This window comes from Vigna unguiculata, chromosome 3 (assembly GCF_004118075.2).
Source record: "Vigna unguiculata cultivar IT97K-499-35 chromosome 3, ASM411807v1, whole genome shotgun sequence".
In the NCBI taxonomy this organism is placed as follows: Eukaryota; Viridiplantae; Streptophyta; class Magnoliopsida; order Fabales; family Fabaceae; genus Vigna; species Vigna unguiculata.
The window spans coordinates 58673169-58699235 of NC_040281.1; the positions used below are offsets into that span (position 1 = coordinate 58673169).

General features: G+C 30.7%; 2 protein-coding genes across 2 annotated transcripts; both read left to right on the forward strand.

The window, feature by feature from the left end:
* Positions 1–863: 863 nt before the first annotated feature.
* Positions 864–10385, forward strand: LOC114179605 (mitochondrial outer membrane protein porin 6). The gene is made up of 7 exons (XM_028066013.1): positions 864–1096; positions 3465–3541; positions 3956–4023; positions 4964–5074; positions 6101–6187; positions 6905–7113; positions 9699–10385. Exons 2-7 carry the CDS (start codon positions 3493–3495, stop codon positions 10006–10008), a joined length of 834 nt encoding a protein of 277 aa, XP_027921814.1. The 5' UTR covers positions 864–1096; positions 3465–3492; the 3' UTR covers positions 10009–10385.
* A 1590-nt stretch (positions 10386–11975) lies between these two features.
* LOC114175670 (protein YIPF6 homolog) lies at positions 11976–16730 on the forward strand. The gene is made up of 3 exons (XM_028060451.1): positions 11976–12555; positions 16019–16093; positions 16244–16730. The coding sequence occupies exons 1-3, from the start codon at positions 12082–12084 to the stop codon at positions 16502–16504; spliced, it is 810 nt and encodes a 269-aa protein (XP_027916252.1). The 5' UTR covers positions 11976–12081; the 3' UTR covers positions 16505–16730.
* The last annotated feature ends 9337 nt before the right edge of the window (positions 16731–26067 follow it).

Below are 26067 nucleotides of genomic sequence, written 5' to 3' on the forward strand. Positions count from 1 at the left end.
TATCATTAGTTTTAATAAAGCGCCCTTGATATCTTGAAAAATTTAATAATGTTTTCGATTCTGACAAGCACACATAATGATTTTTTTAAAATACTTAATTTGTCCATTCTGAAATGTAACTGCACTCTAATCTTTATTTACTTACAAAACAGATTATATGCATCACGACTTTAAAACATTGAAATAGAATAGCATTAACCATAGAAAAACAAAAGTTGTTCCAGATGAAATTACAAAACAAATAATTTTAAATATAACTCAATTAATTTTTAACTATTTATAAATTTTAGTATTTTTCATCAAACTTTTATTAAATTTTGTTGATTTATTGAGTATTTAAATTTATTAAAATTTTCAGTTAGTTTTTTTTTTTAATTTTATTGCTATTTGAATAAGATTATATTTATTTTACTTTATTATTTTAATTATTTGTTTTTATTAAGATTTTATAATTTATATAGGCAATAATTTTTTTTATTAAATAAAATTTAAAATAAAGTTAACAAAATGTTATTCTAATCTAATTATTAACTAAAATAATAGTAAATCAAATTTTACTTCACGTAGATTAAAGTATATTAATTAAGCGAAGGGTAAATCATTGTGGATGACAACCTGGACCTATGTGAGCAGACCAAAGCTAACTAGAGCCAACCAAAGTGGGACAAATTCAAAATGGGGCCATTCTTAACTATTGGCGTCACGAGGCCAAATTGAAAAAAAAAAAAGAAAAATTTAAAAAATAAGAGGTTTATAGTATTATTTTTTTAATTGTTTCAATTAAATAACTTTTTTTATTTTTTATTCGAAAAAGTGCAAATTGAGTTAGGGTCTTCTCATCAACCAATGAGGTTTACAGTGATATTTCCTTTTTAAGGGGAGCTTGTGAGTAGGTAGGTCTAGGGAGGCCACGTCAGCACTGTTTGTGAGTTGGGTTGAGACCCAGAACATTGCGTTTTCTTCCGCAGCCCACACAGAGTTTGCACCAGTGCTGCTGCGTGAGAGAGTGAGACAACGACTCTTACGCTCCCACACTTTCTTTGGCGGCTGCGGCGGCGCGTCGTTTTCTCTCCGTTTCACTCATCATTTCTTCTCTGTAAGGCTTCTGCATCATTATGTTGCAATCATTTCCTCCTATCATCATCAATTTTCAGATTTATTCCGTTTTTTCCCCTACTCATGATCTCTTGATATTGGTTTGCTTTTGACTGCGATCGTTTTGTGCACGATAGAGTTGTTTTTTCCGTTTGGGTATTTTGTCGAGCATCTGGTGCATAAAAAATCAAACGATGCGACGCGCAGTAGTTTAATTATGTAGTGTTCTTAGCGAACTGGTGGAGTTTAAGGAGAGCCTCTAGTGCTTTATTTTAGCATGAGTTGGTGGAGTTTTTGATTTTCTTGTCCAGTTTGATTTTCGCGTGAAAATAACGCACTTATTCTGCTCTAATTCACAATGTCAGTTTTGTGTGTCAAGTTTCTATGAACCCATATTAATTGCTTTCGATAATGTGAATGTCCTAGACTGATTATGTTAAATGTCCCAATTTTTGAAAATTAACTTGGTGAGGTGAAATTGTCATCATATTGAAAAAAAATAAACACCCCGTGGTTGCAGTGAAGGATTTAGGTGTCGCGTTTTCAATGTAGCAGCGGTTAAGGTTGGGGTAGCTTGAAGGAGCCTAATGCTTTTCCACATGGGTAGTTTTCCAGTCTAGTATACCTCCGTTAAGTTTAGATGCTGCCTAGAGACAGTGTATTCAATTGTGCCAATCTGCCCACCTTAGGTATCTCTTGTGGTTTTTTAGGGTTCTTGGTGCCGAAATCTTCTTCGTCATCAGCAGGGCAACTATTCCTGTCTTAATGGATTGGTTCAGCTTCTGCAATTCTGGCGCAAGAGTTTTGGGGGATTCCCAAGTGTCCCAGGATTACGGTTGGCAGCAGACACAATCCTCATCCTCAAGTAATTTTGGGTGAAGGGGCTGGGAGTGATGATCCAACTACTCGGTCAAAATACGACTGGGATGGTCCAAGTAGAGTACAAAAGTCGCGTGCATTAATGTTATTTCAGGGTCTTCAACTTTGTCCTAAATCCTAATGAGTTGCTGGGGATTGCTTAGAGCCTCTTTTTTATCTTTTCCGGGATCAATTTATTGATTATGTTCATGGGTTACACCTAAATGGACAAGTATGCAGTAGTGCATGCATAAAGCTCATAGCTGATTCCACCACCCTTACTTATGAACGTCATATATGCATGGAAAGTCATACATATGAAACATGAATCCAACTAGAGCTGAATCTCATATGTGTCTCAAATCATGAATATATTCATGAAAGACTTAAATCAATGATTCCTTATACAGAGAATTAAGAACAAGAATAGAATTAGTATCCATCACAAGAATTAAACTAGGATTCAAATACACCAAATAGAATGGAGCTAAGAATAAACTATACCAAACATTTTGAAATACAAGACATATGAACCAAGTAGAGAAGGAAACAACGTAAATTATGAATAGAGTTGATTATAGGAGAAAGTGATTGAACAAGAACAACTAGAAAGAAAGAAGAACTCAAATAAATAAGAAAAAGATGGAGGAAAGTTAGATCTGGAAGAAGCAAGGCGTGCTGCTTGGAATAAAATTCCGTGCTCCTCTCCAAGATAAGCACCAAGGACGAATCACCACTTGACTTTCTATGGAGATAAGACGATCTAGAAATGGAATCACACTTACAATACAAGTGCCAAAAATACTCTCAATTGTTTCATATATCAAAAGTAAGTTGCAAGAGGAGGAGATGGTTATTTATAAGTGAGTTATCCAAAAATGAAAATGACTAATATAATTTTTGGATGAGATTTTAAAATAGAAGTGAAGGGAAATTTGATCTTTGAAATTAAAATCCTAGGCTACCTTAAGCTTGGCTGAAAATTGGAGGCATGTCCAATGCCTTAGTTATGCTTTTCTTGCTCCTGTGTAACACATGCCTTCCTTACGTCTTATTGCCTCTCCATATAGCTCAATTTGACAGGAAACTGTTGTCCACACGGGCTTCAATTGAAGCCCAACTATAAACACGAATGCTATTTGTACCTAAAATTTGCAAAGAATTAAATCCTAATTTATGAGTTCATGACATAGGAAATAAGAAACTAATTTTACAAGCAAGAATATTGTATCTTGTTGTGCACCTGTTTCTTCCAATGATGTATTCTTGTTATTTTTCTTTTTCTTTTTCTTCATTCATACACTAGTCACTGCCACGGTGATATTATGATCTGACTTGCTGAATAATTTTAATATTAATCTTTTGTTACGCACATAATATTGCATTTGGATGTTTGCATACATTGGTTGCATGAGACCGTTATGCTACTCTAATTGGTTTATGTCCTCTATTTTGTTCAGTTTTATTTCTGAAATTAACAATGAAATACAAACAATAATTGTGTTTCACAGGGTTTGGTGCATTTCATTCTGATTCATTATGGGCAATGGTCCGGCTCCGTTTTCTGATATTGGAAAAAGGGCGAGAGGTAAGTTTGCATTTGGAATCCTATGATGTTAATTTGCGGAATGCCATGGTAGATTTTTTTGCCAATGGTTCTAGTGTATTTGTTAAGGGAGGCCGGCAATGGCAGCACCACAGCCGGCAACGGCATGATTATGTGTTAGAATTTGGCCTTCGGACATATGCCATTGATGACAACGGAATCATAGTATATTCATTTTTGTATGTCATTAAGTTGTAAATGATCTTGTTCCAATGTTAGCGAACAAGTTGTCTATAAAACTTCTCTACTTTCAAACCTTTTCTGACTGATCCTTACAAGGAATACATGGTAGAAAATCTAGATTGTTTGTTTCTCTGTATTTCATATCAAGTCACTTCTAAATTTTATATAATATACCAGTGGCATTAAGTTGTAAATAGTGTTGTTCCTATGCAGACCTTTTGTACAAGGATTACAACTTTGACCACAAGTTTAGCCTGTCAATCCCAAACTCCACTGGATTGGTAATGCATAACCCACTCTGCTATTATTTCTTTTTAATTACTTGTATTATTTCAGGGTCAGTTTTTCACTGCAGTTGATGCTGATATAAAATCCATTTTGCTTGAATATGCTGTAGTCTTAATCACACGCACAGTCAATGACACATATATTGAACATCATATAATTTAAGAGCTGTGAATATATTGAGTATTGATGTTGCTTTCATACCTCCTCCTTTTGACTGGCCATCAAACAGGAGCATGATTCTTCAGAAATCCGAGATAAATGGATTGCATCCCATTATTGGTATATGAGGATAAAAATTTCATCACATCCTTCTTTCATCTTTCTTTGTTATTCGACTATTGAGTAAAATAAAGGAAAAGGAAGAATGGATAGATTTAGTATAATACTTAGATGACCAGTGTGATGTCAATAAGTTCATAATTTGCACACCGTCAAAATGTTAATAATTGCGTATAATTAATTTTATTGCTAGTCATATATCAAGAGTTGCGAGATAAAAGTTAACCGCTGGATTCCTAGAGAAATATTATCTTTCATTGGGAATCATGTTTTATCTATTTTAACATATCAAACAAATATACTAAATTCTGAAGATATTGAGTAAATCATTAATAACTAACCATGTGTACTTACAAAATTCACTTCAGTGTCAACTAAACTTCGTCCCAATATGGATTTGGACTGCCAAATACAGTGCTGCGAGAGAGGATGAATATTGTTTTCTCCTTTCTTGGGCCAGTTGGGTTCATAAAAGTCGGGAACTTATGTCTTTCAGTTCATGGTTTGTTTACGCGTTCCTACGAGTGCTAAAGATGTTCACAACAATTGGAAACTTGTATTTTACCAAATAGGCTTAAGTTACTGCAACCCTTAGTCTCCATCATTCTGTCTACATTGTACCTAATTTCAAATTTCTTTTTTCCATTTTGGCAGGGGCTTATAGCAACAGGATTGAAGAAGGATCAAGTTTTTGTCGGTGACATAAGTACACTCTACAAGAGTGGAAATACTACAGTGGATGTGAAAGTTGATACATACTCTAATGTAAGTAATAGAGTTCTACTTTTACTCAGATATGCTTCCTTTGATACATAGATAATGTTGCTGCCGTTGTTTAGACAATCGGACAGTAGGTTGGGCTGGGAACCATCCTAGTAATTGGTCCGATCATTATATAAAACCGGGAAATTTTGGACCGGTGACAACTGGTCCAAAACCTATGTAGTGAACTAGTTTGAACCATTAATTTAAAAAGTATTTTTTTAATCATTAAAAACTTTAAAATTTTAAACTAAAAAAGTTTATAATCAATTAAAAGTCATATTTGGTGAGTTTTACAAATTGATGAGCTATTTTATTCACTACTATCTTTTGTTATAAAACATAATTTAGTCATGCATATCAATTTATATTTTTTATATATTATTTTCTTATAATTTTGTAATATACGGAAACTTATTTTTGTTAATGAATATTATTGTATTTTATTAATTTAACATACTTATTATGATATTTTTTTATTCAAATTTTGATATTTATTGTGAATTTTACGAATTATACATAGTGATATCTTTTTAGTTTTTAACATAAGAAAATTATGTTATTATATTTAATAATATTAATGTATTATTTATTAGAACCGGTTTATTTACATTTAAACCATTGAGTTTTGAACAAGTGTCTTGACCGGTCGGATTTTAAAAACATTGGTTGCTACTTCTAATACTTTAAATTTGTTAACGACTAAGTGCTTCAAAAAGTTGAAGCTTTCTAAGATGTCATGTAAACTGAAAACAGTCGCTGCCATTGTTGAAATTATGGGGTTTTAGGTACAGTGGGACGAAGATAAATAAATCATAATATTTTTAATAATGTTGTATTGACTACTGCAATAAATAGCAGTATGTAAACTAATTATAATCATAGGTAAATAGGAATCAAATTATGAGATGAAAATATGGCAATCAACCTTAAGAGATATGACTAAGATATGACAGAGTAGAGTATGATATTTTATATTTTCTAACTAGTTGAACCTACCATGATACTTTCTCTGATTTACCTCTCCAGGTATCTACAAAAGTGACTGTGAATGATATCTTGCATGGTACAAAAGCTGCTTTGAGCTTCAACATACCTGATCACAAGTCAGGGAAGGTGGGTATAATCTAGATTTCTCAGAGCTAGATAATGTTAATGCATGATTTAGAAGACTGGATTAAGTAAAGCATTGTATTCTTTTACTCCTGAAAATACTTTAAATGTTACATCTGATTTTTACATTATGGGGATTTCATAAATTTAACGACTCTTCTAGAGCTTAAAGCATAGAAGAAAAATAAGCCACAGAATTTATAGTAAAAGTTTCATCTAAGTAACTTTAGACAACAAAATGGAATGCATTCCTTATTACCTTGAGTTATGCTGAAAATCATGTGGTTGGCATATTGTTGATGAAGTTTGTTCGCTTGATTGAAATTGGTTCCAATCAGAAATATCAAGTTAATAAACTTGTGCACCAAACTGTTTAGTTTTAAGGAAGAATGCTCTTTCTGTTTTCTCTTTTTGGGGGTAGGTGTGGTAGAGAGGTTGTCTGTTATCTTATGGTAACCATTTACCTTACCGGTAATGATTTAGAGTTGTAACAAGGACAAGTTGATTTTATTTGGGGAGTAGCTTGGTGAAGCCTGTAAACGGCCGCTCCAGTTGATGGTGGGGCTGTGGCTGCTAATGTTTGACTGTTTGTCCCTTCCAAATCCTCCAATAATGGGAGCCTACTGCAATTGGCCATCCTTTTTTATGCTTGTCAATGTGTAATCAATGAATTTAATTTGGCATTCTAACAACGCATCTTATCATTCTATATTATCTCAGCTGGATGTGCAGTACCTTCATCCTCATGCAGCCATTGATTCTAGTATTGGTTTGAATCCATCCCCTCTATTGGAGCTTTCAGCTGCAATTGGCAGCAAAGATCTTTGTCTGGGTGCTGAAATTGGATTTAATACAACTTCTGCTTCGTTCACAAAATATAATGCTGGAGTTACCTTCAATAAACCGGATTTCTCTGCAGCGCTTATGCTGTAAGTAATGTTGGTACTATATTTCCCGTGTTATAGTGTCTTGTTTTGTCTTTCATTTACCTGCTTTTTTGTTTATTCCTTTCTATGTTTTCCTTTATCTGTGAAGACCTATCAGAAAGGCTAGATAAAATTTTAAATATTGTTAGCATATCAATAATTTATAGTTAGCGTTAGACATACAGTTACGTAATATTTTTCTGAAATAAGGTTTGTTATTTATTTATTTTTAGAAACGAAAAAGTAAGCTAGAAAGGAGCACAATACATAGGGAGAAAACGTAGAAGTTGAATCTCTTGAGAATCTTTTCAAAATGCCTTATTCTGAATTGTCACGTGACCTATCGTGATAAATATCAACGCCTAAAACATTTAATGAAGGTCCTTGAGGCTATTTATTATTAATTGTCTTAGCCAATAGATTCAACAAATTGCTAGCACGAGAATGTCATGGACATGTAAGATGGGAATCATGAAATTGTTCCCACTAATCATCAAGTAAATGCACTTATCTACTCCATTTTCCTTAAAGCTAAAAGAGGTGATAATCTAATCAAACCTCAGAAGTCACTGTCTGGTTGTTTGTTTTAGTCCTCATAGTTTGGCCATTTAGATTCTTACATAATTAGGGAACATTACAACAATAGGGAAACACAATATGATTTAAAGAGAAAGTTTAGTCAAAGAAAATCTCTAAGCAAAATAAAATGTAATATAACTTATATCACCGTGATCCTAATAAACAACTATACGATACCAAAAATTGGTTAACTTAAGCCAAGGAAAGCATATTCTACAATAACAAATCACACTAAACTACAGTATATGGATAGAGAGTAATTATTATTAATGTAATATAAAAGTCAACAATAATCATTATAATCATATCATATTTTGTTGTTTAACTAATACTTAAATTCTTACTATTGTTCCAGGATAGACGAGTTAAAGTAATGCAAACCAAGAGAGATACACATAAGAGAATGATAATCTATGCCATGCACAATTATAAAATGCCCTCAAATTAATTCCTCAATTGAAGGATAATACTATGGAATGTTATGTACAGAAAACATATATTAATAGAGAGGAAATCACAACTTTGAAGCTCAAATCCAAAAGCATGATGTTTTGCATTAAAAAAACATAACAAAATATCAAGCTAAGTGATTACATGATGGCAAATATGACAAAATTATCAATAAATAAGTTTTATGGTTAGCCAAATATATTGCATGTTGAATTAAGGATATTATAACTATTTAAGGATGTGATAGTGAATAATATTCAAATAATCGTTACCCTCTTGCATATAATTGCAACATTAAATAAAATCCATAAAAGGAGAAAAAATACATCATCAACAATGAGAAAAAATCCATAATATCTAAATGTTTTTAGACTAGTGTTATTGATCCTTGTATGTAGATTCATTGAAAATTTAATGACTCAATGATGTATAGTTATTTGAAAAATTCTCAGATCAATGTTAAATCATATATATATATATATATATATATATATATATATATATATATATATATATATCTCAATTTATGTAGAAATACTCACTATATGTGAGATTACAATTATATTTGGATGCAAGTGCCACAGACCATACATGCCCTCTAATTAAGTGCTACACACTCACAATCTATCGCTCCCAAAAGGTGAAAACGATGCAATTCTAGAATAATTGGTAATTAATGCATATCTGAAATTTCATTCATCTCTATGAGCACTACGGAACCTTTGTTTCCCTTGAGTGTCTTTTGTTCAGCTTCTAAGGAATTATTGTAGAGATTGTGACGTTATTTTGCTTAATGGTACGACAAATTTATAATCCCCAGAGCAGAGACCCTTTAATGAGTCATTTATCAGTGATTGGCCGAACCCATCGACCGGGGACCTTACCAGAATCCCATTCAAATATTTATATACATAGATAGGATAATAATTATATCTCAAATTATCAGATTGATGATGATGATGCTATGATGATAATTATATCTCTTATTGTAATATAATGACAAGGATAATATTTAATTATTATTCCATAATTAATTTAATGTGGTGTACACGTTAAATTCTATATGAACCTTGGGTTATTTCAATAGTTTATTGTGATGTCTATGATTTATGAGGTTGAAAATACGGTGGTTTTTAGTGATTTTTGAAGGCATGGGTATTTGTTAAATGATTAATTTATGTTTTCTTTTGTCTTTTTATTTTTTAATTTTCGTTTGCAAGTGGAGAAATATTTTTCTGGAAGCTACACGATATTATTATAAACTGCAGTGTGAGAACAGTATACAAAATTCATTTATCAAACATTTAAATTTAATCTTTCTCGGGAAGTTCTTGATGGATACTGTGGAAGATAGATTTGTTACTATAAATAATGTGCGGGAGGGTGGTATGGTATCCAAACTTGTATGTGCGCATGGTTTCGTTTCAATCTTCCAGTCTCTTCTGCTTAGAGTTTGTGAAGATGTCCTTCTGCAAAAGCTTTTTGTTCAGTTCAAGAAATGTGTTCATCTGCTTTGTTAAAGTATATATTTTACATCATGTCATTAACTCAAAATGCAGGGCTGATAAAGGACAGACCGTGAAGACATCTTACATTCATTATGTTGATCGCCCTGATGCCTTCACAGTTGCTGCTGAAATGACGCACAGGTTTTCCACCTTTGAGAATAGATTTACTATTGGGAGCTCACAGTTAATAGATCCCAAGACAGTTTTGAAGACTCGGTTCAGTGACGATGGCAAAGCTGCCTTTCAATGTCAACGAGCATGGAGGCCAAATTCACTTATAACTCTGTCGGCTGAATATGACTCCACAAAGATCTTTAGTTCATCCACCAAGTTCGGTCTTGCTCTTTCGCTCAAGCCTTAACTTGGCCATCCTATTAAATCTGATTTGGTGACTTCAACTTTTACCGTTATCATTTTGCATTGTTTCCAAAACCCATGGTTGGTTGTTTTAAGCCCCCTATCATAAATTAAACCAAAGAAACTAGTAATATTTGTGAATTCTAAAGCGGCACAGGGAAGGAGGACCCAGTTTTGAAATACTTACATAATGGCTAGAGGGTTTTGTAGCTGATTTGTGATACTACCATCCAGGATCTAGCATATGATTTTGGGGCCAAATTCTATAATTTGATATACTGACTCATGGTCAGGTGGATTTGTAAATGCCTGATGTCTCATTTCATATTATTTTCGCAGTCATATCTTCTCAAATGGCACAGATATTACCGTTCTATTTCACCAGCTCCCTCATCTACCCTTGAGAATAAAAACTAGGAGGGTTGCAAAACAATTTTTTTGGCTATCCTCAGCAATTGAATGACTGCAAGTTATATTAAATATAATTTCCGTGTCTAGGTTGAATTTAGCTAGAGGAATTAATATTTGAAGCCTTAAATTTTTCATGTTCATTTATTTGGTATTTTCATCTGTATTTTTTAAACCTTTCCCGTAGAAATGCGCAACATTTACGGTGAACATTGGATTCGATGATGACCATTTATGGAAATCAAACAAGTGAATGTTACGGTGGTGACAAATTTGAAAAGTCTTTAATTAATTTTATATAATATTACGTTGACATAAGAAACCTAATAGTGACAAGTGCACTAGCATTTTGTTTCTCGTAAAATTGATCTGTAGTATAATTGTCTTGAGAATTAGGTCCATTTTTAGTTATACTGGCAAAGAAATAAACAATATAGATATCGAAGTAAAAAAAAGAGTAGTAATAGATATAAGAAAGAATTACTAATTAATAACTTTTAATATATATTAGGAGTTTGATTACTATTATTTTTGTATTATAACCGCAAATGAAAAGAAATAGAGAATGTCAGCCTTGATTCATATCTAAATTAAAAAAAAATAATGTAATTTGCTTGAGCATAGAAGCTTCTCTTTTGCATTGAAAATAGACAATGACAACGCGAAAAAACAAATAATAACATACATTTTTTTTAAGAAAAACGACTTAAACTTAAAATCTAAGAAATGAAAAAGGAAAAGGAATTACTCACAATAAAAATAAGGATAATAATATTTTGATCCACTTTCTTAATTCATTTTTAATTCATTATTCTAATCACTCTTTAATAATTTATTTTAATTTTGTTTAATGATATGATGTGATGATCTAAGAGTGACTGGAGTAGTGGATTAAAATCAAGTAAAAGAAAATGAATCAAAATATTATTATCTTAAAAACAAATCCAAAAACATTACTTATTTTTAAATAAAAGTATTCTTATGCAATTTTCCAATTATAAATAATTATATTTAATAATAGTTTGACTTTTATAAAAATTCTTCAAAATTTATACAAATATAATTTTATTACTTAATTGTCACAAAAATGCTCACGATATGTATGAATTAAACTCTACAACTCTTATTTTCGTGAGTTTGTAATAAAATTAAGCTCCGTAAAACTCGCTATCACTAGATTTCTTTTTCCTCTAAAAAGAATGAAACAATAAATTACGTGTTTTTAAATTAAAATGTTTATATATGATCACTTAATTCTTATTTTTATAACGATTACTTCAAAAGTTCTCTAAAAAATTTTAATTACTTAATAGAGACAAAAATAAATAAATTAAGCTTCTAAAAAACTCATTATTTTTTGAGTTTAAAATATAATCTTATATTTCTCCTTGAAAAAAATATCTAACACTTTATTATTACCTGATTTAAAAAATAACACTATAATTAGATCTGTCGTTTGGCACACGAAAAATGAATAAATATAAATACGCATTAAGTGTAGAATTACATTTGTTGAAAAAGAAGAAGAAAAGTAAGAAATGTGATGATAATAATAATAGTTTATATGAAGAAGAAAGATAAATGAAGAAGGAAAGAAGAGAAAAAGTGCAGTGATATTTGTGCGTGTGTTGTTGTTGATCTTGGTTGGGTGTGAGTCTTGGGTGTGAAAATGTCGCACAGCGATACCATACCCCTTCACCCATCTTCCCAATCCGACATAGACGAGATCGAGAACCTCATCAATGCCAGCGTTCACCAATCAGTCCCTCCCGCACGGCCTCCAAGTCCCCCACGCGCCTCCATCCCGGTCTCCGTCTCCGCCGCTCCTTCCCCCTTCATTTCTTCCAACCTCCCTACGCCGCCGACAGTCCCCAAATCCTCCTCTTCCACTCCTCCTCCTCCGCCGCCTCCGCGTTCCGACCTCTCCGGGTTTGGACCCTCCCCCAACACGCTCACAGAGCCCGTATGGGACACTGTGAAGCGTGATCTCTCGAGAATCGTGAGCAATCTGAAGCTGGTTGTCTTCCCTAACCCTTACCGCGAGGACCCCGGTAAGGCACTCAGAGATTGGGATCTGTGGGGCCCTTTCTTCTTCATCGTCTTTCTCGGCCTCACCCTCTCTTGGTCTGCCTCTGTCAAAAAGGTATATGTCTATTTCTATCTTCGTTGCACTCTTTTCTTCCTAATTAGTAGGTTTTGCAATTCAGATCGTAAATCGCACTTTCCTGATCTGTCGTTGCCACCTTCTGATCTACTTTTAGTGGCTAGTTCAGCTGAAATTTTCGTGATTGTTAAGAATCGGGTGTCTCTGGATAGAATCGTAGGGTAGAATCCACTCAGGAGTTTCACATTGTGCCTGATCTTGATCCTATTGCTCTGTGTTTGATAGTATCTATTTCGCGGAAACATAGAATAAGAGAGTGAGTGTATGGGTGTGTACGTTCTTGAGTGCCATTTGTGATCTTTTATGGTTTCTTTTGCTGTGTAGTTTGATCTTTTCTTTTTGCTTACATTATTTTTGCATTATGTTACATACTTGAATTGTGATTTATCCTTTCTTAATTTAAGTTGATGGTTCTGATTATGCCTGTTGGGTTTCGGTCATCTCTGTTTATCGATAGTTTGAAAATAAAATTAAAAGTTAAGGACATCTGTAATTTGAATTCCATAGGAGGTGTTGTCCATTGAACAATGAATTGGTGCGGTATAAATCTAGTTTTTAAACATATTCTCGTATTGGCACAGTGCATTATTTTGGTGTTGCATTAAGTCAATGCTCATGGACCATGGTGCTGTTGATTTGACACTCCAACCAGCATTTGTGTCTGTTGGTTCGCTGCACGTGTATAATATATGTGGTGTGGTGCACCATTTCTACCAAGTGTTTTTCCTAAGTCATCCTGCTTCAGTTTTCCCATTTATAAATCCTTCATTACGAAGGTAGAATTGGGCTTTAGATAAATCATGAATTGGGATGTCTATTTTCCAAATCTTAATCAAACTGTACTGTTTATCTCAAGATTCATGATCAATAACTAAAAAATATGACTCAGAACATTTTACCGTACAGAAACATGGAAAATCTATACACACATTTATATGGACATATAAACTTCAAAATATTTTTTATTTTATTTTCCAAAATATCTTGATAAGAAAATATCTTTATTTAAATTTCTATAGAAAATAAAATTTGATTATAATAATTCTTGATTTCACTTTTTGTTTTATGTATTTTGATTTGATTCAAAGAGATGAGAGAATCATGTGTGATTAGAGGGTCCAAGATATAATTCTGACTATCCAAAGTTCAAAAAAGTCTTTGTCGTAGAACTATAACACAAAAGTTGCTTAAGTAAAGAAAAAGTACGTTTTTGTTATGGGTTAGGGTTATAAATAGGGCCATCTCTCTTTTCTGGTCCGCTACAGCCGTAAGTGGAATAGAATGGGTAGAATTGCAGTGTGACATTATTTGCCTGCTCTAGGTGCCATTTTTGTGATTTTGGCTGTGAAAAGTATCATTCAACCATCACACAGCCAGATGTGACACAATGACCCTTAGATAGAAAGGTGTTGTAGCCCGCTATGGTAGAATAGCATAATTTGTGTGCAAGATCTGATTCACATTATTCATCTGCTATTGAGGCACAAAATTAATTCAACCTACTATCTCTATCACCAAGCTGAAGAAACATATTGTATCCCTCAAAGTGTATCGAGAATCATAGGATACTGATAATAACCATTGATTATTATTAATTCTTTCTTGTTATGTTGAATTGAATTTTGCGTTGGGAATGTCTTCACATTGTGCTTTGGCATTTGGTTCTTCGTATATTGCCAACACTTACTCTATCCATGTGGCTTTAACATTGGTCATATTCTTTGTCTGACTGTAATTTTTTTTAGATGATTTTTGAGACCGCTATTTATAACTCTGGAAGATTTGTTGTATTATTTAATCTTTTGTAAAAGCTTCGTCTCCTTTTAAACCCTTCAGGTTTGCAAACTTTTCGACTATGCATTTTTCTCTATGTTGAACAGAATTGTCATTAATTAATGTCATTATCCAATGTAAGGGTTGTCATTTGTGATTCCCTGAAGAGCTGAGGTAGTCATATGTTTGTTTGGGTTGATGAGATTTCCTGTGAGCAAATGGCATGGAAGTTAGCAGTTTTTGTGTTCAGGGGCTGTTTCTTTTAGCTTACTTTCTGTTCGTTATTAATAAAACAGTAGCTGTGATAGATGCTAGTAAGAGCTGGTATTGGTTGTACAAGTTTGAAATATCATTAGACACGCTATTGGTAATAGAGAAGAGCTTCGAACACTTAGGATAGTGTGTTCAGTATGGCATAACTTTGGTGTTTGTTCGTGGTTTGAATTGAACTACATTTTTGCAATGATTTCTTTTTTTTTATACTTTTTATGGCAATGGGTAGTTAAATTTCGGTTTGTAAATTATTATTTATAGAGGCTAATGAGGAGCAGTTTCAATAGTGACCAAAGCAGCGTCTTTTTGTGTTCTATAACGGTACTGTCATGATAAGGCTTCGAAACCCCATTTTTACCCCTCGAATAGCATTGTTTGGGTAAAATATATGTCAAAAAGTTACTTCTATATTGATCTCTATTCCTTCACGCATAATTGAACGGACTATCTTTAACTTGTCACATTAGTTCTTCTCCCTTTTAGACTTCACATTCTACTAATTTTTTTATTGAATTTGTTGTGTTCTTTTTTCCATTAGTTTCACTAAGTTACTTCTGTTTTGACCACTATTCTTTCGCACAATTAGATCTCAGATTATAATTTTTTTATATAATTTGTAATGTTCTTTTTATATTAATTTCACCATCGTCTTTTAGTTTATTGCTTCACTATTATTTCTTATTGCTCTTGGATTGATGGTGATTGTGTGTAGACCTTGACATAGTATTTCATGAATTCATATGCTTTGTTTTGCAATTAGTAGTTATGTGTAGTATGAATTATTTAGTTTGTATTTTAATATTTTAAATAGTGGTCATCTCGCGTCTTGCTTTAGTGTTTTCAGAGTTAGCCACTACATGCCTGCTGCTATCTGAAATTGATGATTGTGCTCCGTGATTCTAAAAAAATGTTCTTTTCCTTTTTTAAGGCTATTTGAAGTTAAATATCAGTTGTTAAATTATGAATTTATTGTGGTGGATGATGTAATGATTAGTCCTTGGAACAAATATTTGTAAATTAAATTTTATGGCTGGATTTAGTTAATCTTGTGTCGAGGATTCAAATTTCCTAGTCCGCTACTTGGTCCTCCTTTGTACTATGTGCTAACTTTGGTGCCTCTCTAGTGTATATACTCTTTTTTTTTTTGCCTGCGTTGTAGTTTGCATTGATGAAAGTCTTGGTACAATGGTAAGTTTGTGACCTAGAGGTTATTATTATGGGTTTGAATCGTAGAATATACATGGAGGTGAGGTTGTGTTAATCTATCGTCCTTCAAATCAAACTAAGTGGGAACCTTGTGCACTTGATTTTGTAATTTATATGCGTTGTATAACTAAGTGAATCTGATCAATGTTTAGTATTTTTTCTAACATCTTTTTATTTGATTGTGTCTCAGTCTGAGGTTTTTGCCGTTGCATTTGCTTTACTTGCTGCCGGCGCTGTGATTTTGACATTGAATGTACTTCTTCTGGTAATTGCCTCTTTCTCTGTCTTCATGTGGTCATATTTTGAGTGTCAACTGTTTAATGTTGAAGGGTGGTGGACCTGGCCATTCTTGAAAGTATAATGTGATGAATAAAGACAAACGTTTAACCTTTTTTTCATCTCTTTAAACTTTCAGGGTGGACACATTATTTTCTTTCAGAGTCTGAGTCTGTTGGGTTATTGCTTGTTTCCTCTGGATGTTGGTGCATTAATTTGTATGTTGAAGGACAATGTGATAGTGAAAGTGGTTGTGGTATGTGTGACATTGGCTTGGAGCTCTTGGGCTGCATATCCTTTCATGAGTTCTGCCGTCAACCCAAGGAGAAAAGCTCTTGCACTCTACCCAGTTTTTCTCATGTATGTATCTGTTGGTTTTCTCATCATTGCCATTGACTAAATGCATCAATGCTTCTGATTTCTTTTATTCGATAACCACCTGGAATCTGTTTCTAAATAGGAATTTTTGTTTAATGACCAACCCTTTCTTTTTAATTCTTTTCCGCCCTTCCTTTTTCTCTGTTTAAAATTTGGTTAGAGATATTTGAAGACACACAGTTGTATAATATTACGTGGAAAGTATATGGTGGGATAAAGCTTGCTGCATAAGTATTGTTTTTACTTTCTATTGTGTATTGTTTAATGTGCATGTGAATACTGATAGGATTGATCAAATGAATTATTTTATTTTAGGTGAATCACACTCAACCTTTATGTTAGGCTAATGAAGTTATACCCGAAATACCTATTTTTAATATTATTAGCTTGACCTCCCTTAATTTTTATTATCATGTAAGAAATGAAGATTGGTTTCTGTTGATAGAAAAGATACGTGTTATGTTATATAAATTGGTTTGCAGGTATTTATATGATGATAATAGAATGAATACAGTTAAAAAAAAAATATTATTACAATAGTTATCAAAATGCAAAACAAAACAAAACAAACCCTAATAAATAGTTTGTTTTAGATTATAAAAACGAAAAAATTGGTTAATGACGATAAAGGTGACGTGTAATATGCCCTTCTATTATTTTGTTTAGCGACATGCTGACAACATAACAAAATATGTTATACCCTTATAAACATGGTTCTCGTGTTTTAATAATTTTTATTTTATAATAATGTTTTGTTTGATCTGTTTTCAACATTGTTCTTTGATTTAATACTTTTCTGTTTTCAACACTTGAAAAAAGATGTGAGATGTAAGCCATTAATGTATCTGTTTTCAACTTTGCGTGGAGTGTTTCAATTTAATACTTTTCGGTTGCATGTACTGCAAGCATGAGTTTAACGGTCAACATATTTATTTTATCACTTACTAGAGTGTGACGAGTAATTCGTCGTCTCGGATTGCAGAAATGGAATAGAAATAGGGTTTAAGGAGAAAATATTAGGTGGGAAATGAAAACAAATGTGTTAGGGAGAGTGAAAAGAAAAAAATAAGTGTGAAAAGTTTGTAATTAATATGATTGTAATAGAATAATTTTTTAAAATTAATATATTTAAAAAGTCATTTCTAAAATTTAAAGTAATTTTAAAAATATTTTTATATAAATTATTAATTTTTTTAAAATACAAAGTATAATTAAAATGAAATTCAAATTAAATAAAAATTAAAAAAATTAATAGTAAAAAATTTATGTTTCAAAAGAGAAATATATACAGAAAAGTGTGTTTTTTCTTTCTCATGACATTTCTTTCTTCTCCAATCTTATAGTTCATAAGAAGAAAGCATACTCTCTTTTATCAGAAAGATATTTCTTTTTAAATCACCGGAAACAAACTAAAGATTCGGACCATCAGCAAATACAAGCACGGGTAATAGAAGTATAAGAGGATTGTAATCAAACTACTTAACTTAACTCAATCATGTATATTATTTATTTCTTAATTTTATCAAGTGGATATTGTTATTTTTATGTATTATAAATATTTTCTTACGTTACAGTTCTGAACAAATATTATTAAAAATATTTATTTTAAAATATTTGTATTAAATAATTATTATTTTAAATTTCGTATAATAACAATTTTCTTAGATTATAATTCAATTAATTTGGGTTACTAAATGAAATAAAATAAACTTGACTCTCTCTAGTTAGATTGAAATTTTGATTATATTTACTTATACACAAGGTCGACAACGGGTCGAATAAGATATCTATTTACAACCCGACTCACAATAAAAAAATATTTATTTATTAGTCATTTCATTAATCATTAGGTACTCGTTTAAAAAATATTTGAGTTTTTTAAAACTTGTTGGTATTGTGGATACATGTGAATATTTGAAGACATATATTTTATAAATTTTTAAAATAAAATCACTAAAGAATATAAAAATAAAATATAAATTAAATAAAATATAAATTAATTTTTTTTTATGGGTAACAAATATTTGCAGGTATAGATAGTATGATACTCATACTGTTTCTAAATGAGTATTAAAATGTTCGTTACCCGCAAGTACCAACTATTCATCGTGAGTTTTACCCACAGATATCCGCAAACACATATTTTTGTTATCCCTACTTACACCCTTAAACATTAATTAGAGTGCTATTTGTGAGATTTTTAAGCAAATTGCTAACATCGGATAGCCTAATTGATTCACAAGAGGAAAACAACATAATTTTTTTTCCCATCAACAAAAATAGGTATCGAAAGTGCAAAGGTTTAATCTATACTAATTATTAAGTTTTGGGTTAAATATGTTTTTGTTTTCTTAACTTTTAGTAAAGATTGAAATTAGTCAGTGTTCGTAACTTTGGACCAATTTAATATTTCATCTTTAAAAATACGTAAATTTAGTTCTTTTAACCAAATTTTATTAAGTTTATTTGACGTTTTAAATGCATTTCTCAGTTAACATTAAAGCGAAAATATATCAAACGGTATAAACAACCAAAATACTAATACGAAACACATTTGAAACTTCAAATAAACTTTAACAAATTTTAGTTAAAAGACTAAATACATGTATGTATAAAGTTGAGTGACTAAATTTGATCTAAATTTTAAAAACAAACTAATTCTAATTTTGACTAAAAAAATTAAGACAATGAAATCATATTTAATCCATAAATTTTTAAAGTCTAATACTTATTCATTTTAACATGATTTAATATTTTAACATGAATGATTTTTTCTTAGATTACCTAAAATGAATACTACATCGATCTTATCCACACTACTCCTGGACACACCTCTTTCACGACAAGTTGGCATTTGAATTATTGATTAACGAGAAAGAATGGACGTGAGAGAAAGTTTAAGAAATATCTATTTAAGTAACTGTGGCAAATAAACAGGTGAATCCGTTGATTAGGCGAATGATGGTTGCTTTAAAATGAAAAGCCCTTAGACGTTGGAATCTCGTAACCGAAAAAGCTTAAATAATTAGGATTAGTAGGTTAAGATTGAGACATTAGAGCATTCATTGTTTCCCTATATGTAGATTGGTGGCGGCGTTTCTGTACACTACTTGCCCTATCTTTTCACCACTTTCTTCCAATACTTATTCATACAAAAAAGGGTGTAGCTAAAACCCACCAAATTTCCTTTCACACTAGTTTTCATCTTTATTATTCTTCTTCTCTCACATAGTCTAATGCATGGTCGTGGATACAATTTCAACACGCTATTATAAATAAATCGAATTTTCTTAAATTCTTTGTATCCTATATAAGTTGCTACATAGGGTCAAATAATAAATATTTAGTTGGCATGCTCTGTGTATTCTTCTTAAAGTATCATCATTTCACTTCCTCACTCTAGCTAACTAAGTAGATTTACGCATTTTGATATGACCTCTTTTCAACGGATTCTAATCCTCATATTCTTCACAACTAATTGAAGATGGATGTTATCATGTTAACTTGTAAGTTTAGTTTTTTTTTTTTTTATCGATAAATATTAATTGATAATTTTTGTTAGATAATTTTTTATATTTCTTCTTTTCGATTCATCAGACCAATCTTATTTTTCTAAATTATTAATAAGATATCAAATCATTAATACATTCCAAAACTTTTAAAAGAAACAACACAAATTCACCCTCTAATTCTTTCAATCTTTTTTTCTCTCTCAAAATCATTTTTCTCAAAAAAATTTATTGCAAATAAAAGAAATAAAATAAATGAAAAGAAAGTTAAATAAAAATGTGAGATTGAACGTAAATAATGACGATCTTAAAATTTTAATATAAATATATTAAAATCAATTATTTATGAGTTACAAAGTAATATAAACAAACTTATCTTATTACATCATTTTTATATTACTTTTATGCTGAATGTGAATAAATGATATACAATAATTATATCTTCTTTAATCACTAATTATATTAGCTTTGGACTTGTTGAAGAAAACACTTCTTAAGTAACAGAGATAATGATAAGGCGGGACCGAAAGCTACCCGATCCTTGTAACTAAAAAAAATTATATTTTCTATCAATTTTGTTTGATTTTTTTTTCCAAAAAATATTTATAAATTTTGTTATGAAAAAAAATTTTGTTAGAAATTGCTGCAAATTCTTTTGCAAAATATTTTGTATAAAATATTTTTTGTAATAAATTTTGTAGAAAATACTTACGAATTTTATAATTTTGTAGAAAATAATTACCTACGAATAAATTACCTGTCAATTAAAATTCTTAAAAAAAATAACAGGAAAAGTTATTTTCTCACAATTTTTTTCAACAAATTTGGAAGAAAAATTTCATGTAAAATATAATGTGAAAATTTTGAGTAGTAAAGCTCATCGAGTAGTGATAAACAATGTTCTTTTCAAGAAGAAACAGAAAGAAAATTTAATTTCAAAGATAAACATAATTAAATCAAATTATATTTACTTTATAATTTGATAAATTTACTTTTCAAGAATCTATTTATTTATTTGTTTATTTCTAAAGATGGATTTGAGAAAGTAAATTTAAGAAAAAAAATGAAAATGAAAATATTTAAATTAAATAAGAATCGAAAGAATTTGAAAGTAAAATTTATAAGAGTTTAATAAATAATGTGATGAAATTAATAGGTTGAAAAAATATTTTAATTGTTAAAATTAAAATATTATCAATTTTACTTTTGGTTAGACAAATAAGTTAAAATAAAATAAAATAAGTATACATTATATTAAAATGAGATGTAAATTATTATTTATAATAAAAAAGTTTAAAACTAAAATTATATTGAAATAAAATAGGATTGATAGAAATTAAGATTAAATAAATTGTGAGTGAATGATTAATTTAAATAGAACTATTATTATTATTATTATTATTATTATGAAATATGAGTTATTATTTAAAATGAAAAAATTAAAAATTAAAAAATTATATTAACTTAAAACGGATTTTGTATCAATTAAGATGTGATATTTAAAAACAAAAAATGCATAAAAAAGGGAATTATTCCTGTAATTTAATATAGACTAACATGACTCTTTTTTTTTTTATTCTCTTTGATGATGAAGTGAATCCTTTCTCTCAAATCTGCCTCTGCACAATCACTGCAACAACTTTAACATCCTCTTTTCTATCAAACAAACTTAGCATTAATCTCTACCATCCAAATACTGACTATAAGAAACTACAAATAGTATGTGATCAGGAAGTAAAGAAGAACATTTTGAATTTATAAACTAAAAGATAAAAACTGTAACTAATAAATAATTGTACCTAGAATTTAATATTTTTACTGAAATGTAGAAGCAACTATAACCAGATTAAAAAAATGGTAGCTTGAATTTTGTTTTTGGCAACAGTTCCTGAAGGGGATGATTGTTCAGAAGAGAAGTATATGAAACGGTCAATTTCAAAGACTGAGAACGATAATGGAGTTGAAATTCCCTACAGAAATTTATTCTTTTTATTTTGTGATAGTTTCTCAAATAAAATTTTGGTCAAAAATAATAAGCAATTGATTCGGTACCAACGATATTAGTCGAAAGACATCATAAAGCATATCTAAAGTATGAGAAAAATGGAAGGTGGCTACAATTTCTTGATGGCTATTCTTCGATATAAATAAAATAAAAGAAAGAAACTCAAAGTAATTTATTCTTATAATCTTATCGTGTCTTAATATTCCTCACTAATGGAAGGCCATGAAAAATGAAAAGCACGAAACTGAAATTTTCAAAATTTTGGAGATGAAAAGTGTTTTGTTTTGTCAATTTTATGTGTGTAGATTAACATGTTTTAAAAATATTAAAACAAACTTTAAAAAAAAAAAAATGTTCCAAGTAGAAGTTTGTGGTTATGTCCCTTGAATTTTGGAGAAGGTTATACTTTGCTTTCAACATTTCTTTTTTTATAGTTTTATTAAAATAGTTATTTAAGTTACCTATGTTTCAGGTCGAAAAAGTCTACCTAAAAAAATGTGATGAAATTTGTATAAATAAGTAATAGCGATTTATGTCGGTCATTTTACGTCTTTATATTTGTCCGACATAAATGATTTGTTCTATATTGACCAACAAGATGTTTAATGTAAATTTCTTTTTATACGTCAGAAGTATAATTATTCTCCTCATTTCTTACTACGCGAAATAAGCAAAAATGTGCGTGCGGAGTAGGGTTTCAAATTCGACGACAAAATAATTATAAGGTGGTTTGAGAATTCATTTCCTCATTGTTGTTGACTATGCTTTGTTGTTAATGTTTGTTTGATAACACTTACATTTCCATTTGAAATGGGATTATTTATAGGGGAACTTAACCATTACTTTGCATCAATATCCCATTTATTTTGTTTGCGTTGTTTGTTTGTAAAAATACGTTGTATAGGTAAAAAAAAAATTGTATTTTTTATATTTTCACAATATTTAAAAACAAAATCAAACCTTAGTTTTCACCTTGGTTAATTTCTATCACCAAATAAAAAAGGACTGCAATGAAATGTATATTTTATGAACTTATTTTAGTTCGAGGTGTTGTGTATCAAAGGAATGGTTTTTCATAAAGTTGAAGAAGAATTGATGAATAAGGAAGTCAAACTCAGGAGAGAGTTTGGGCCAATCTCTTGAAAAAGATTAAGTTGAACACTTTCAAGGGTATCGATAACGTTGATTTTTATATGTTTTGGTATGTTGGTTTTAGTGAATAAAATCAACTCTCCCAAGCTTTTATTTTGTTTGATCCTCAATTTTAGTTGTTTTTGCATTATTTTCTGTTTTAATTATTTTATGATTGTTTTACCTCTAATCCATTTGTTTAAGTGTGTGAAATAAATGAATAAGGATCAATTATAGTGGAGGAAAAATAAGCAAGAACTCAAAGAAACGTGGTTTGGATAAGAAAAGATCAATTTGAAGCAAATACTCGCATTGGTGCCACTAAGATCGTGCTCAATGCTTCAATTACAGAGTGTTGTTAAACTAATTGGGGCTGAGCGCCACTAACCCCTACATAGGTACAAATAAGTGGTGAAAAAGTGGAGTTGAGCGCCAATTAGTGTTGAAGAAGGCGATGGTTTGAAAGAAAGCCCATTTCGCGTTTTAACTGATGGTGTTAAGTGGTGACATCGCTGACATGTCAAAATTGGATATTTATTCATGTTTCCCTAGGTTTAGGGGTATTCTCTTCCTCCCATCCATTCTCTCCACCTAGAGCGACTAAGAGAGGTCCTTGGAGGTTTTTGGTGGTGCTGGGAAGCTCTGTCGCTCCTCCTTGGGTCTTCAATCTTCACCCATGATGTGTTCCCCCCCTTGGGATTTATGAGGGAAAAGATCTACAAATTGAAGGTGTTGATGCGAAGGGGAGGTGCAATTGGAACGTGGAGTAGCTACCAAAAACCTTGAGAGAGGGCTTGCATCTTCTCTTTAGTTTCCATTTCTTCCATATCTCTTCATTTTGTAAATCCTAAGATCTCCACTATGGTACCATTGTTGAGATTAGATTTAATAAACTAAATCTAGTGTACTGATATATATATATATATATATATATATATATATATATATATATATATATATATATATATATATATATATATATATATATATATATATTTATATGCTTTTCCAATTGAAGTTAGTATTTGATTTATATGCTTAATGCTTGTTATGGTTTGATCCCATGACTTGATTTGTGGTTCTTGAGGGGTTGAAAAATGTCTTTTGAAATTATAATTGAAATTAAATACTTAATAAATCTTGTATCTAGGGATAAAACATGATTCTTTAGTAATCTTAAAACTCTTGAACTTAATGCATGGTTGCTTGTTGATGATCCTAGGGATTGAACTTTGATGAGTTGTCATAGGCTCAAATTCACTAGGAATAGGATTGAGTAAACTTGTGAGTTGATTTTAACTTGAATATGAAATTGAGATGTTTGTGAATGCATGGGAATTAAGCGAATGAAACCTAATATTGACAATTTTATATACTATGTGTTAAATTTGTATTACACACCAAATGTTTGATAAAATACCCAAAAGAGTTTCTTAATGTTTTTGTGAACTTTATTGTTTAATTGAGTTGTTATGTGTTGCACAAGTTCATGTGGAGAGAACGATATTTATTACTTGCAACGTGCGACCGGTGCACTTGCCGTTTTCCATTAATAGGTATCCAATTCTAAAGGGTACTGAATACCCTTGAACTTATACAATTCCAATATTCTTTCGGTGTGGCTCAACCTCTCTTCCAGTTTGGATTCCTTATTCACCAAATCTTCTTCAACTTTATTAAAATCCTTAATTTTATATGCAACCTGCTAAACTAACACAAGTTCATAAAATATTAATTTTATTGTAGCTCTTTTATTGGTCACAAGCTCTTTTACATCAAACTTGTAATAATGTATGATGTAAATTTACTTCGAACACTATCAGGTCCACATAAATTTATGTTATGTGTTTTTCATGTGACGTAAATTTGTGTCATATATTTTTCATGGACATAAATTTATGTCATATATTTTTCATGCAACGTAAATTTGCAGGCCCTTCGCCCCTAACCAACTTGTCTCGGACTGGCCCATCTAGACTTTTGTCCTTGGCCAACTCGTCTCCACGTTCGTTGTTACGGGATTGACAAGTGTATCAAATCGCACAAGTAATAAAGTGAAAAGTCCAAATATTGTTTCCTAAAAAACGTGTGCAACACTTGACAATTCTTGTTATTCATAACTCAATTAGACAACAAATTCATAAAAACATTTTTTTTTTTGCACTTTTATCAAACATATAGTATGCAACAATATATGATAAAGGTTTCACTAGAACTGTGTTTCATGATTCAATTCAAAGCAAAAACACTAAACAATATACTTTTAATTCCTTCTCTAGCCTTCACACTTTTTGTAACAAGTTGTAATGTCTTACCGACAAGTTTAAACTTGAATATTAAAAACTTTATGTCTAGTCATTTTTATTATAAGTTCGTATTAATGATCAAGAGTATGATGTTATCAATGACTAAATGTTTCACATCTATGTCTAACATGTGAAATCTATTAGTTGTTGTATCCTAATCAGGTTTTCGAAACTATCAATCAACATGTAATCTCAGGTATGCAATCAATCTCTAGAATATTCAATTAAATATCTATTGTGATAATGAAACTAGTGTTGTATGTTGTGAATATAAATACACGTGTACTTCTTTTCAACTAGCTTTTGATTGTTGTGTTTTGTTTTTCTTCTTTTATAATGATCACCTAATCGATATAAGCAAATAAAGTTACAGGCACAAAGACATTTCTAAAGAAAGAAAAGTCAACATATTGAGTTGGAAATATTTTGAGGAGTTAAATTTTGGTATAAAGCTCCTTTTGGTATAATAAGATGTATAAAAGACTATATTTATATAGTCTTATCTTTGGTTGAGTTATATTAGTTTACTTTGTACTGTAAATTATTTGTTTTGAACATTATGATGAAATATCTTATTTTACTAGTTTTATGCTATTAAAATAAATGTTACTCAAAATGTTTTGCAAATGAATTA